Genomic DNA, 14564 nt, shown 5'->3' with positions numbered 1-14564 from the left:
TTAGTCAAATTATCTCAAAATTTTATTGATGTGGTATACATGTGGATGCCTCAAAAAAATTAGAATATCTAACGAATAATCGTATTTAATTCGGATTTGAATTGAATAATTGAAAAATGTAAATATTAGATCCATTTTCATTTTAAGAAAAATTCAAAGTCAAATTCAAATAATATTTGAATGGTTTTGAGTTGAATAAACCTGAAATAAATTATAGAGATTGAAGAGATCTAATATTTGAGATGTTGCACATGTTAGACCATTTTATATAATTTCAATTTGGAATTGCTTTACTAAAATTCGTATTTTATATTTTCCTATTTCTACACAACAAAATTCAAGTTATTATAATATATAGTAATCATTTGTTAAATTAGGTACAGAACATGTGGTTCACAATTTTAATTAAAATATGTAGATTTAAACATATAAAGTGAGAGCCTTAATTGGACCAAGTTTCCTTCTTTTACTTTTAATTTGAATATGGACTTTAATATTGGGAAAAAAAAAACAAAATTGTTTTCCCTTGATTTGTACTTTTCATTGGACTAAATAGAAATTACATTGATTTTTTTTTTTTTTAGAATTAGCTTTCTTTTGTAATTCCCAATTCTTCGAAAACGACTTTTGGTACCCATATTTTGTGTCACCTTGGCACAATTTACCGCCTAATAATAACATTACAAAATTCAGTTTCAGGATGGAATTGTGGGTTGGATTACTAAATAAGATTAAATTAGAAACAATTAGTATTTATGGTGTAGGGACTAAACTGTAAAAGTAGTATTATTATTATTAAGTTTTAATTTAGTAAATGAAAAAAGGATCTAGTTAGAAATTAAACTAGGGACTATAAAATAATTAGACCAAAATAAATTTAAGATAGTGGAATGATATGATTAAATCCACTCACCATTTTTAATGTGGTTTAAATAATATAATGGTTTTATGTTAATTAATTAAATTTAAACCTATCACTAATCTAGGTATATAAGCAAAGTTAGTGGGAAAGAGAAAGTAAAAATAAAATCAAAACTTCATTCTTTCTTCTTCCTCGCCGTCCACTAAGAAAGAAAAAAAGAAGAAGAAAATTTCATGTTCTTCTTCTCTCCATTGCCGTGACCTTCCATGGCTAAGGTGGTAAGATTTTTTTTTTTCAAATTTTAGTTGAATTTCTAATGAATAATGTTAGGCAATGAAAGCCCATGTAGTAAATTTAAGAATTAATAAATTTTAATTTGGATTTCATAGTTAAATAGCTTTAAAACCATTGATGTAGTTAGCTTAAGGTTCATGCATGAATGGAATTAATTAAATTGTGTAAGATCATGTTATAAAATGTTATAGATAGTAGTGAATCAAGCTTATAACAAATTTGGATTACTTGAATAATTATGTAAAATTAGGGACCAAATCAAATAAATTGAAAGTTGTTAGAAAATTATATCATGAATTGAAAGTTAGAAGTTCCTAGTTTAGAAATATGAAATCGGTTTTCAATTTGATAAAGAAAACCGAATGTTATGGTCATTTCTTATATTAGAGCTTATAGGGACTAAAATGAATAAAATGCATTTATGTCTATAATGTGTTGAGTTGTGTGATTGATGAATTTTTCTATTCGAATTTAATTTCGTAGCTAAAGACGATGTAGGACCATCTCGGGACAAAAGAAAATCCAAAGTTGTCAATGAATAGATACTTTGGTTTTGTGCTATCATAAATCGAGTTTGTTAAATATCTAAATGTATACGTTTGACTTGTTAAATGGTCGAAAATAGTAAAATATTTATAGGATTATGTTTGAAAGGTGCGTATATACCTAACAATGTGATAATGATAGTTGGTTTGTGATTGTATATGTATATGCTTACTTGGTATTGCATGATAATTAATAATGGTATTTATCTTATTAATGTTGTTGGATAGAGTCACTAGTATAGTTGACATGCCATAGGGTCCGTTTTGATAAGTGGTATTTGGTTGATGTCGTTTTCTTAATGATAGGTCTATGCCATTGGTTCGTTTTCTTAATGATAGGTCAACAATGGATTTGGTCATAGCATGACCGATGCTCTCTATTTGTGAACATTAAGTGGCCTTGGAACCGATTCTCTAGAGGCATCATGAACGTGCGGCCTCGTCGGTTTTGTTCATGGCCTGTAGGTGGTTGAAAATACGGTTCATGGTCGTTGGTTACTGGGCTTGGCATATCAATGGCATTAGTATTTTAGTGGGTAGATTGCACCGATTCTGGATTCAACGAGCGTGGCAGTTGCTACTATTTGCACAACTGTGTAGTGGTTGCATGTGTTGCTTGTTCATGCTTCTGTGTGTTGGGTAGCTCGCAAGTGCTAGATAGGGCTGCGTCATACATTTCTGTCGGGTCGACTTGGTCAGATGGTTTGGCATTGAACATAAGGCGGAGTGGTGAGGGTGGCATATCTGGTGTGGAATACCCATTATCATCCGAGTCAATTGGGTTGACAAAAGATGGAATGACACTAAATGGTGTCAAACTTCTATCTTAGGATGGCGAGCGACAGTGTCGAAGAGGTTTGATTTCCTGGTGGGAGGTTGTAGGGTGGGTTTGAGGTGGTGGTGTCAGGTTGTCATCATCGATGTTAATGATTGGAGGTGCCAAAAAGTGGTGGCGCCAATTGTTGATAACGGACGATGATTCCTGAATGACTCGATTACAGGTTCTAACCACGGTGGTGGTGTGGTTTCTGTTTCGATCGACGAGCATCGATATGAAGGTGGTTTTGTTCGACGAGAGTCGATATGGAAGAAATTTTGTTCGACGTCGGTTAAGGGTTGGATTGGTATAGAACAGGTTTCGTTCAATGTCGGTTGAGGGTACGGTCGATTTAGGGGTGTTTTTCGGGTTGGGGGAAAGTACGGCGAAGGAGGTTATGTTGAGGGGTAGAGGTAGCTGTGGTGTGTGTGTTCAACGAAGGGTTTGTGACTTGAGGAATGGAGATGTTGGGTGGTTTTGGAAGGTGCGACAATTGTGTGTGAGGGTTGTTGGTGCTGTTGAATAAGCAAGAGTAGGGGTCGACTAGGGGTGGCATACGGTGGCGTTAGCAACCTCTGTCACTATTGTATTTTCATCTCTAATTTTATCGTTGACGTTTTAGACCCTTCTAGTTTTTTACCGCATCTTATTACTTCTCTTCGTAACATTCAGGAAGTTTTCTTGATTCCGAGATCAAATTCTAGTGGTTCTCTTAATTTTGACCCGATCATTAAGAAAAAAACAAAATTAGATTATTGCCAATCCTCAAAAACTGCGTTAAAATTTGATGTGTAACACCCCCAACTCGTATCTCTCGTTGGAACCGGGTTTTGGAGCATTACCAGAGTTTACAGATCAAACAGATAGAAATTTCAACATTTCATATAACATAATATTCAAGTCATAAACCACTCAAACTCATATATGTTGTTCCTTTATTTGAGCCCTCGAGGCCCAAAATACGTGTTAGAAACAAGTTGGGACTAATTCGAAAACTTAGGAAATTTTTCGAAATACATTAAAAATTTTCAAAGCTGTAGGGTTCACACGGCCGTGTGGTCAGGCCGTGTGACTCACACGGTCAGGAGACACGCCCATGTCTTAGACCGTGTTGGCATTCGAAATAGGGACACACGATCGTGTCCCAGCCCGTGTTTGTACTCGTGTAACTCTCTGACTTGGCTCACACGGCCAAGCCACACGCTCGTGTGCCAGATTGTGTACCTTTTCGAAATGGCGTCGCACGCCCGTATGCAAGCCGTGTGTCTTACACGGCTCAGTCACATGCCCATGTGTCTGGCCATATGGACTCAAAATGTACCTTAAACAACAAGTTTACCCTTCCCTGCAAGCTTGGACACTAAATAATTCAAAAATCATTCGTTTAACCAGTTCAAAACACAATCAAACACATTCAAATCATGTCAAAACAATCATCCTAGGTGTCTAACCAATGTACCCTCATTGGTACCACATTTATATCATCAAAGCATTATTCAAGTCCAAATTATAGACAGACCTAATTTAATCTATTTTTCCTAGTTTATGAACACTAAAACATCAATTTAACATGCCATAAATAAGCCTCAAACACAAACACATATTCATATGTATATACCAACCAATATTAAACTTATAACCTCATTTACAATCAAACCACAAAATAACTATTATTTAGACACCCTAGGTACATGCCGACACTAAGGATAAACATCACCACATTTGAGTTTGGGATCGTTGTTGGATGCTGGATCGGCGATCAAAATTGAAGTACCTGATCTGCCACAGAAAATAAAAACCGTACGCTTAGTAAAACTCAGTGGTGTTTCTATAATCTAAATATTTAAAGATAAAAGATTACAAATGTATATTTGAAATATAAAAACATATTAATATTATTTAAAAATCACAACTACCATATGCCAACTCTTTGAATTCATACACAATAGCATATCATATTTCATTTGTTTCACAATTATCCCAATTCTCATACTTGCTATATAAATAGCTTTTCACAATCCGTTTTACATTTCATTTAAACAATGGCATTATCCATTCCATATTCAATTCATGAGTATATAACTCATATATTCCATGTATTTACAACATATTTCACATTCTATTTTTAATCCACTATATCACTTCCATTTCTCATACCATGTCATTTCAATATCAATTATAGAACTTCATTATTTATTTACCCCTATTAACACGATTCGGACTCGGACGAATACACAGATCCAACCAAACACACCAATTTGGCACCTAGTGCCTCATCAGATAATTCGAAGCAGTAAATTGACACCCAGTGCCTCATCAGTTAAACCGAAGTAAATTGGCACCTAGTGCCTCATCGAATAAATCTGAAGTGATAGATTGACACCCAGTGTCTCATAAACTCAAACTCAAAAATATCATTGAATTCTTCCAATCCTATGGCATGCCATCTATATCCGACTCAGCCCGATACAATTAATAGGGTTTAATTTCACTTTCCAAATACAACCAAAATTCAATTATCATATTTGCACACATATATATATATACATATTCATTTCAATTCAATAATCAATACATTCATAATATATATATCAATTCAATCCATTCAATCAACTTTAATTCAATTCAATGTCAAAGTGTCAAATACTCACCTCAACACTTACCATATGCATTAAATCAAAAATACAACATTTAATAACTAGTTCCGGATTATAGAAGTACAAATCAGAAATTCCGAACTATTCCCCATCGACTTTATCTTTCCCCTTTTTAGTAAAGGATTTCGGTACAACGTTAGCTACGGAATTAAAACAATTAAAATTCATCAATACAACACAATTCAATTTCATATTGAATATTTTAATTTTTAATCAATATTTGTCTAAATTCCAATTTAGTTCTTAAACTGAGACTAACTATATTTCTTCACATTTAATTCTATATTTTCATTTAATTTTCACTTTAAACTAAATTTAACTCCCTATTTTCACTTAAATCTCTACATTTCAAAATTTCACAATTTAGCCCTTATTACTCAAAATTTACAATTTATTCTACAATTCAATCCTTTTTCATTTCTAACTTAAAATCTATCAATTTAATCCCTAATTCTAAAATTATTCAACATAGACAACACTTAAAAACTCAATAATTTCTAAAATTTCGACATGGTTCAGGTAGTATTTAACATTGGAATTCCAAAAACATAAAAATTACAAGAAAAATGGGCTAAATTAACTAACCAATTGAACTTGAAAATTTTGAAACCCTAAAGCCCATCGTCTCCTTCTTTCTCCCTTTTCTTTATTTTTCTTTCTGCTTCGTTTTGGTTTTCTCTTCTTTTTTCTTTCTTTTTCTTTTATTTATTTGTTTTATTATTATAATATAATATATATACTTAATTATTAAGTAACATATTATAATATATATTTTAACTTAAAATTTTATAATAATTTCACCCTTACTGCCTCATTTATAAACTATGGCAAAATTGTTTCTTTAATTTATAATTCAACTTTCACCTTATATGTAATTTAGTCATTATACCTAATTACTTTTAATTCATGCAAATTCACTTAACCAAAACCTATTTAACTACACAACTAACTTCGTAAATATTTTTTAATAAATATTTACGAGTCCGATTTACGGTAACGAAGTTTCGGAAATGCACTTTCCGACACTTGTGACTATCTGGTTGTTACATGATGAGTAGGGGTGAGCAAAATTCGATTCGACTCGAAAAAATCGAAAAAAAATTCGAATTTCGAGTTAAACGAATCGAGTTATTTGAGTTAATCGAGTTATTCAATCAACTCAATTTTTTTCAATTTCGAGTTCGAATCGAGTTGAGTTTTCGAATTCGAATAATTCGAATAATTCGAATATCAAACTATAATATTTTACAGTTTTACCCCAAACTCCCAAACTTTTTTACTTTTCCCTCAAAACTTTTACTCCTTCCCACTTTTCCCCAAAATTTTACTCCTCCTCCCAACCCCCAATCTACCCAAAATCCATTTCCCACCAAAATTTTACTCTTCCATTCATTTTTTTTCAAAATTTTACTCTCAAAAACCCTCAAAACTTTTTATTTTCCCCCAAAATTTTTACTCCCTCCCACTTTTCCCCTAAAACTTTTATTCTCTTCCCATCCCACCTCCCATCTACCCCAAACCCTCCCCCTCCAATTTTTTTAATATTTTCCCTCCAAAATTTTACTCCCCCTATTTACTTTCCCTCAAACTTTTATTCCCCAAAACTTTTTATTTTCCCCCTAAACTTTTACTTCTCACCCTTTACTCTCAAATAAAAAATCAAAATTATCCAAAAAAAATCACTAAACATAAATAGTAATAATTTTATTTATATATACTATTTATATTATTAAATTAAATTTCACATTTTATATTATTTATATTATTGAATTGTTTAGTCATATTGAATATTTATATTAAAATTGAATTCTTAATTATGCCATAAAATATTCGTGTTAAAATTTTATATTGGTATCAATTTCAAATTTTATTTTAAAATAAATTTTATTAAAAATCACATTTTATATTTAATATATTTTAATTCCAAAATACATAGTGACAAGAATCCAAGATAATTGAAACAACTAAGCAAACAAATAAGCTAACCAAGATATAAAAAATTAATAAATAAATTATGAGGTGATGAAAGTTAATAAAAATTTGATTAAGGTGGACAAATTTTATTACGATGGGTGACAATGGTTACAAGAACCCAAAATTATTTTTTAAAATTTAACTCGAACAAATATATTCGATTCGATTCGATTCGAATTCCATCTCACTCAACTCGATTCGAGAAAACTTCAAATAAAGTTAGGATGATAAAATGAGATTCGAAAACTCGATTAACTCGAAAATTTTCGATTCGATTCGATTCGATTCGATTCGATCGAATGCTCACCCCTAATGATGAGTGTCAAATCCATCAAAAATAATAATTTACTACGCCTAAACAATAAATAAATAGTAGTATATGAAGTAGGGTCAATCCTACAGAGACTGAGATATCTAAAATTGTTGTTTGGTCCAACTAGATTACATGTTTAGGCAGCTATATGCCCACGACGTGTGACGGTCTGTGCAAAAATTAAAAGGAAATTTAAATATGATAAAATTAAAAATAAATAAAATCAAAATAATTGTAAAAATAAGCAAAAACAAAATTTAATTAAATAAACCCATATGATGAAATTCTAGCTTTAGGCTTGATTTTGCTTTGGTTCGAACCTATCCTTGATAACAAATTATCTCTTTCAATCGATAAGTTAGTTTTAGTGATTGAGGATGCCTTAGACCACCAACCTTTCCATATGTAAATTAATTGTGGGAATGTCCAACAACTAACCCTTACTGAATGAACAACCATGAAACATGTGTCAACGATTTAGCTCTTTGGTAGCTTTGTGCACTAGAAGGATCCAACTCGAACCAACAGCCTCAACCGCGCAGGTCATTTAGATCCAATTGCTATTTTCCTTAATGGATCCAACCAACTACTTAATTGGACATGCTAATGTATTCTACGGTAGACCGAATACGATAGACAATCGACTCGGTACTTCCAATTGTATATCTATCAACATCGAATCAACTAGCTCTTTTTGACTTTGTTCTAATAAAACTTTCTGAGACGATGATGCCTATCTCTTAAACTGGAGAAATAAAAAATACCAGAATGAAGGTTTTTAAGTGTAGGTTTAAATCTTACGATTCGATATCGGAATTGTATCTTAGTCCTTCAATTGGTTCGCCAGCTCAAACTTTTACGACAACCCGAATCAATGACTTTTCTTAACTTTCCAATCTTACTTTTGCAACTAATAAAAAAAATTATATAATAAACTTAAAATTATCAAAATTAAGTATAAATTGGGCCTATTATCAATATATTCTTATATAAAGAAAAGGTTTATTTTAGGGCTTGTTGGGTTGAATACTAGTTTTATGGGTTAGATTTGCTAGGTCAATGGGCCTCTCTCTCCTATTTACTAAGTATTTTATTATTTATTTTTTGAAAGCTATTATTTTTGTTTTAATTCAAAAGCATATAGCAATCAATTTTGAATTAATAATTAAAATTACGAATTTTTACGTGTATTGATATAAAATTTCATCATTAACCACATATATATATATATATATCATAAATCTCTCTAATTCTATTAAATTACAAAATTGAATATCTATTTTTATTTTAATGAGTCTCATCGATATTTATTTTTCCGTGAATTATTTAAATATATTATTTTTTAATCTTTTAAGGACCGATAATATATCTAACTAAGAAGGAAGATAACCTTCTTTCCCTAGACTTTTTCCAATAAAGGAAAATGATGTAAGGAGAGAAATAATTTCAAAAAGAAAAAAACTCCAAAAAAGGAAAGCCAAAGAAACACAAGTTGTCATCCAAATTGGGTCCCCATTTCCCTTTTTAGGGGGAAGATTTCAACACCCTATCCTCACCCATCTGTGAAACTCTAACATAATCTCAGCCATACATCATGACCTCATTGAGTCCCACACCATTAATGATCAAGTAATAACTCAAAAGGTCGAAACGGACTTGATTAGTTCGTCTGTTACCAAACCCAATCTCACGGGTAAGTGAGATCATCATAAGCCGCCTACTTTCTTTTCTGCTCTGTCTACATTCGAGTTTCCCACTCCCCCTTATACCTTGTAAGAACAAAGACAACCCCCCCTTTTATAGATCGTTAAAAATGTTGTCTTGAAGGAAAATATTTGCAATTAAGCTGCTAAAAAGACAAAATTCAACAAGGTACTTTTGCTCTCTCCTATCCTTTTCAAATTGTTTTTGGTTTTTTTTTGGAAAGGGGGGGGGGAATTTTCTTTGATTTTTCAGCTAGTAAAATTTACTAGCTTGATTGGTTTTTTGGGTAAGTTTCAATTATTGGAAACTTGGGTTTTTATGTTTCCCTTCTTCTCTTCCAAACCCACCATTTCTTTCTCTCTGGTTCCAGGTCAAGCTTTTGCTTTCAGCTGTGAACAAAAGATTCTATTTTTTCTTTTAATGATTTGGGGATTGGATAATATGAGTGATTTAATTGGTCTCACGAGTGTAATTTTGTTTTGGTTGTTTGATTTACTGTAGAAGATATTTATGTATTACTTGACTACAAACTGCTTTATCGTTTTCATGGTCTTCTTTTCATTTTACTTTGATTTTACAAGTTCTAGAACTTGGGTATGTCATTTCAAGTGTCACTGTTATCACAGATTTGTGTGAAGTGCATAATTCTAGTGGCTTCTGCTAGTTTGTTGGATTGAACCTCTTTTGTTCTTTTATGGTTTTGCTATCATAGTATGAGAAATTGTTTTCCTTTTCTGTTGAATTTGTTGCCGACTTTCTTTGATTAATCTGATAACTTAGTGTATGTAATTGTTAGGTATTGCAGAATCTAAATGTCTTTCTCAATGTTGTTAATCATGCATATTGTTCTTTGCATGTTATGATCTACCTTTCTCCTTCAGGTATATGAAGAAGAAGTGAGAGCCTAGGTGATTCAATCAGAATGGATTCTTGCAACTGTATTGAGCCGCAATGGCCACCAGATGATCTGTTAATGAAATATCAATATATTTCCGACTTCTTCATTGCGCTTGCTTATTTCTCAATTCCTTTAGAGCTTATATACTTTGTGAAGAAATCTGCCGTGTTTCCGTATAGATGGGTACTTGTGCAATTTGGTGCCTTTATAGTACTTTGTGGTGCAACGCATCTTATTAACTTGTGGACTTTTACAATGCATACGAGAACTGTGGCTATGGTAATGACGACTGCTAAGGTTTTTACTGCTGTGGTATCGTGTGCAACTGCCTTGATGCTGGTGCATATTATTCCTGATTTATTGAGTGTTAAAACCCGAGAATTATTTTTGAAAAATAAGGCCGCCGAGCTCGATAGAGAAATGGGTCTAATTCGTACACAAGAGGAAACAGGTCGACATGTCAGGATGCTTACACATGAGATCAGAAGCACTTTGGATAGACATACAATATTAAAAACCACTCTTGTTGAATTGGGTCGAACTTTGGCACTAGAAGAATGTGCCCTGTGGATGCCAACACGTACTGGACTTGAGCTCCAACTTTCATACACTCTTCGTCAACAGAATCCAGTTGGGTATACTGTACCAATCCATCTTCCTGTGATCAATCAGGTATTTAGTAGCAGTCATGCAGTAAAAATATCCCCAAAATGTCCCGTGGCGCGAATACGCCCCGCAGGGAAGTACATGCCTGGGGAGGTGGTTGCTGTTCGTGTCCCACTCCTGCATCTCTCTAACTTCCAAATTAACGATTGGCCGGAACTTTCAACAAAACGATATGCTTTGATGGTTTTGATGCTCCCTTCTGATAGTGCAAGGCAATGGCATGTCCACGAACTGGAGCTTGTTGAAGTAGTTGCTGATCAGGTAACTAAGTTTGTCGCTCTTAGATTGTTGCATATGGTCCAGATATCAATGTTGCTAAAAGCACTTGATTTGTACATTTGTATAATGAATCAGGTGGCCGTTGCTCTTTCACATGCTGCAATTTTAGAAGAGTCAATGAGGGCTAGGGATCTTCTTATGGAGCAGAATGTTGCACTTGACCTTGCCAGAAGAGAAGCAGAGACGGCAATCCGTGCTCGAAATGATTTCTTGGCTGTTATGAATCACGAGATGAGAACCCCAATGCATGCTATTATTGCTCTATCTTCTTTACTGCAGGAAACCGAGTTAACACCTGAACAACGTCTGATGGTTGAAACGATTCTCAAGAGTAGTAACCTTCTTTCAACTCTAATAAATGATGTATTGGATCTTTCGAGGCTGGAAGATGGCAGCCTTCAACTAGACCTTGGAACTTTTAACCTTTTTGCCGTATTCAGAGAGGTAGAATTTCATTCTTTGGCTTCTGGAAAATTTTTAAAATTGCTGCTCGGTGTTTTTTCATTATAGTAACATGGTTTTATTGTGTTGTAGGTCCTTAACTTGATCAAGCCCATTGCATCTGTTAAAAAGCTTCATGTTTCATTAAATTTGGCTCCGGACTTGCCTGAATATGCCATTGGTGATGAGAAGCGCCTGATGCAAACAATTTTAAATGTCGTTGGTAATGCTGTGAAATTTTCAAAGGAGGGCAGCATTTCAATCACTGCTTTTGTCGCAAAATCAGAATTACTGAGAGATTCTCGGACCCCTGAATTTTTCCCTGTGCCCAGCGATAATCACTTTTATTTGCGTGTACAGGTTGGTTCTGTTGTTGCCAGTTGTATTATGCTTTATCTTTAGTGGTTGATTAATGTTTATGCTTCTTCGCTTCTGGTGTAGGTGAAAGATTCAGGTGTAGGGATTAGCCCCCAAGATATTCCAAAGTTATTTACCAAATTTGCACAAACTCAATCAACGGCAACACGAAATTCTGGTGGCAGTGGTCTAGGTCTTGCCATTTGTAAGAGGTACACTTTTTCCCTGCACTTAGTTAGCATCTCGGTTATTGTTGTAGTGCATTGGCTTCAGCCCAACCTCTATACTGGTGTTTTTGATTTTTTAGCTATCTGCCTAATGTTTTACCTTCTTTATTATGTGATCAGATTTGTAAATCTAATGGAGGGACATATTTGGATCGAGAGTGAAGGTCTTGGTAAGGGATGTACAGCTATCTTCATGGTAAAACTCGGCATCCCGGAACGGTCGAACGAACCTAAACTTCCTTTCATGCCTAAAGTACCAACAAATCATGGTCCAACAGCTTTTCCCGGGCTTAAAGTTCTGGTTATGGATGAGAATGGGTCAGTTTCATCGTGTTCATGTTAATTCCTATTTATTTGTTAATGTTTTTGATCATATTTTGTAGTTACAGATGATAAGATATATCCGGTACTCGTGTTTCTTGCTTGTTTAGTTGCTTATTATTTTCATGTATGCTTCTTCCATATGCATTAATGGTAAATTCACACTGCTATCATTATGATTTGCATATGATAAAAACATGCTTTTCACTGAGCTGATAAATTGTTGCATTAAATGGGATGGGGTGTTTTCGATTGATGGACTGATGTAGAATAATTCGATTATGAGTACTGTTTTTTTCCTCCATGCCAAGTGAATGAACATGGAGTTGTTATGCCATCATTGCAGGGTTAGCCGGATGGTGACTAAGGGGCTTCTTGTGCGTCTTGGGTGTGATGTAACGATGGTAAGCTCAAGTGAAGAGTGTTTGCGTGTAGTTTCTCATGAGCACAAGGTTGTTTTCATGGATGTTTGTGTTCCCGGTATGGATGGTTACGAAGTCGCAATCCGCATAAATGAGAAATTCACAAAACGCCATGAAAGGCCGGTAATAGTAGCGCTCACCGGAAATACAGACAAGGTGACGAAAGAGAACTGCATGAGAGTCGGTATGGATGGTATTATATTGAAACCTGTTTCACTTGATAAAATGAGAAGTGTTTTATCGGATCTTTTGGAGCATCGAGTTCTTTTCGAGGCAATATAAGCACAAAGACAGTGTCTCGTTACCAACCAATTACAGGGAAACATAAACCCCCCCAAAAAAGGGGGAAGACCATGAAAGAATCACTACATTGCAGGCGAAACCAGAGGATTTAAAAGAAATATAGAGGAGTTGGTGCAAAATAATTTTCTTTTTGAGTTTCTTGTGCAACAAGCAAAAGGAAACAACAAATTTATGGAAAGGGGTTTTGTAATAGGTTGTTGTGAGGAACAAAACTTCTAGTTTAGTTTACAAATGATACAGAATTCTACTAATGATTTTTATTTATCATAACATACACATTTTCTTTTCTTATTTTTCATGGATGCCTTTACTTTTTTATTGAAATAGTGATTACCCGAATTATGGTGGATCATAAATTTACTCTTTAATAATAATAATAAATGACTGCATAACTTTTAAAAGTAAGTAAAAGAAAAGAGAAACTGAAAAAAATGTGAATAATAAAGCTTCCATAAAAAAACTTTGAAAACCTCAAAATTATTATTTTTAAAATTTTTTTAAAATTATATCATATAAGATTTGACATGCCAAACGATTTTAGTAACAGAAGAATCTAATGATATGATCTCGATTGTTTGAAGATGTAATAAGTATGATTTAAAGTTTAGAGGCCGACTTATAATCAACATCATGATTCGGAGATGTTGGTGCAATTACCTCTATATATGAAGGTATTTGGAAACCCTCAAGATCACAAGATTGAGAAAGTTTGGTAGCTAAATTCTAACATCATTAATCAACATATGCAATAGACTCTGGAGTCTTTCTCACCATCGTTCGTTCGATTAATTTGTGCACTATGTTTTATAAATTAATTACTAAGATTATAGTTAATAGATTGAAATGGATTATACTGAAGTTAGTGGAACCAAATCAAGTTAATTTTATTCCGAGTAGAGGCATCACGGATGATATTCTTATTGCCTAAGAAGTTATTCAAAGGTTGGGTGGATGCCTATCAAGGTAGACTTGGAGAAAACTGATGATAAAGTGCAACGGGATAGAGGATATTTGAACTAAGCAAGATTCCTAGGACTGCGTGTTCAGTTAATTATGCGATGCATCTCATCTTCTTCAATGCAAGTGCTATGGAATGGGGGATTAGGCAATTAGCTGAAGAGTTCAAACCGACAAGTGGAATTACAAAAGACGATCCTCATTGTCCTATCTATTTGTCCTTGGGATGGAGTGTCTACGACATAGTATTAAACATGCTGTTGATAAAAATGAGTGGCATTCAATTCGTCTGGCAAGGCAGGGTTCGCAAATCTCCCATTTGTTCTTTGCTACGATTTAGTCTTGGCTTGTGAGGCTGATATGGTGCAAGCAAGGGTGGTTCGATTCATTCTTGAATAGTTCAGTACGTTCTTAGGCCATTGGATAAATGCCAATAAATATATTTACATATATACTTTTGAAAAATAATTCTCATGTTTCCTCTTGTGTACGAATTAGACCCATTTCTCTATCGAGCTCGGCGGCCT

The 14564-nt window shown here is 33.7% G+C and overlaps 1 protein-coding gene across 2 annotated transcripts; it reads left to right on the top strand.

Moving 5' to 3' along the window:
• Window positions 1–9152: 9152 nt before the first annotated feature.
• LOC105775948 (ethylene receptor) lies at window positions 9153–13371 on the top strand. 2 transcript variants are annotated; one of them, XM_012598440.2, is made up of 7 exons: window positions 9157–9334; window positions 10048–10991; window positions 11085–11453; window positions 11544–11810; window positions 11892–12019; window positions 12155–12352; window positions 12702–13371. In XM_012598440.2, the coding sequence occupies exons 2-7, from the start codon at window positions 10089–10091 to the stop codon at window positions 13057–13059; spliced, it is 2223 nt and encodes a 740-aa protein (XP_012453894.1). In that variant the 5' UTR covers window positions 9157–9334; window positions 10048–10088; the 3' UTR covers window positions 13060–13371. The 2 variants fall into 2 exon arrangements, with proteins under 2 accessions (XP_012453888.1, XP_012453894.1); XM_012598434.2 differs by having other exon boundaries at window positions 9153–9334; window positions 11892–12352.
• The last annotated feature ends 1193 nt before the right edge of the window (window positions 13372–14564 follow it).

This window comes from Gossypium raimondii, chromosome 1 (assembly GCF_025698545.1).
Source record: "Gossypium raimondii isolate GPD5lz chromosome 1, ASM2569854v1, whole genome shotgun sequence".
Classification (NCBI taxonomy): domain Eukaryota; kingdom Viridiplantae; phylum Streptophyta; class Magnoliopsida; order Malvales; family Malvaceae; genus Gossypium; species Gossypium raimondii.
Note: the sequence above shows the minus strand (reverse complement) of the source record. Positions and strands in the feature narration are given on the sequence as shown.

Excerpts from the sequence above, each read along its gene's own strand:
- LOC105775948 (XM_012598434.2), top strand. The coding sequence starts at position 10,089 with ATGGATTCTTGCAACTGTATTGAGCCGCAATGGCCACCAGATGATCTG. Across the intron at positions 11,454-11,543 it reads TTTTTGCCGTATTCAGAGAG|GTCCTTAACTTGATCAAGCC; the intron begins GTAGAATTTCAT and ends ATTGTGTTGTAG. Across the intron at positions 12,353-12,701 it reads CTGGTTATGGATGAGAATGG|GGTTAGCCGGATGGTGACTA; the intron begins GTCAGTTTCATC and ends CCATCATTGCAG.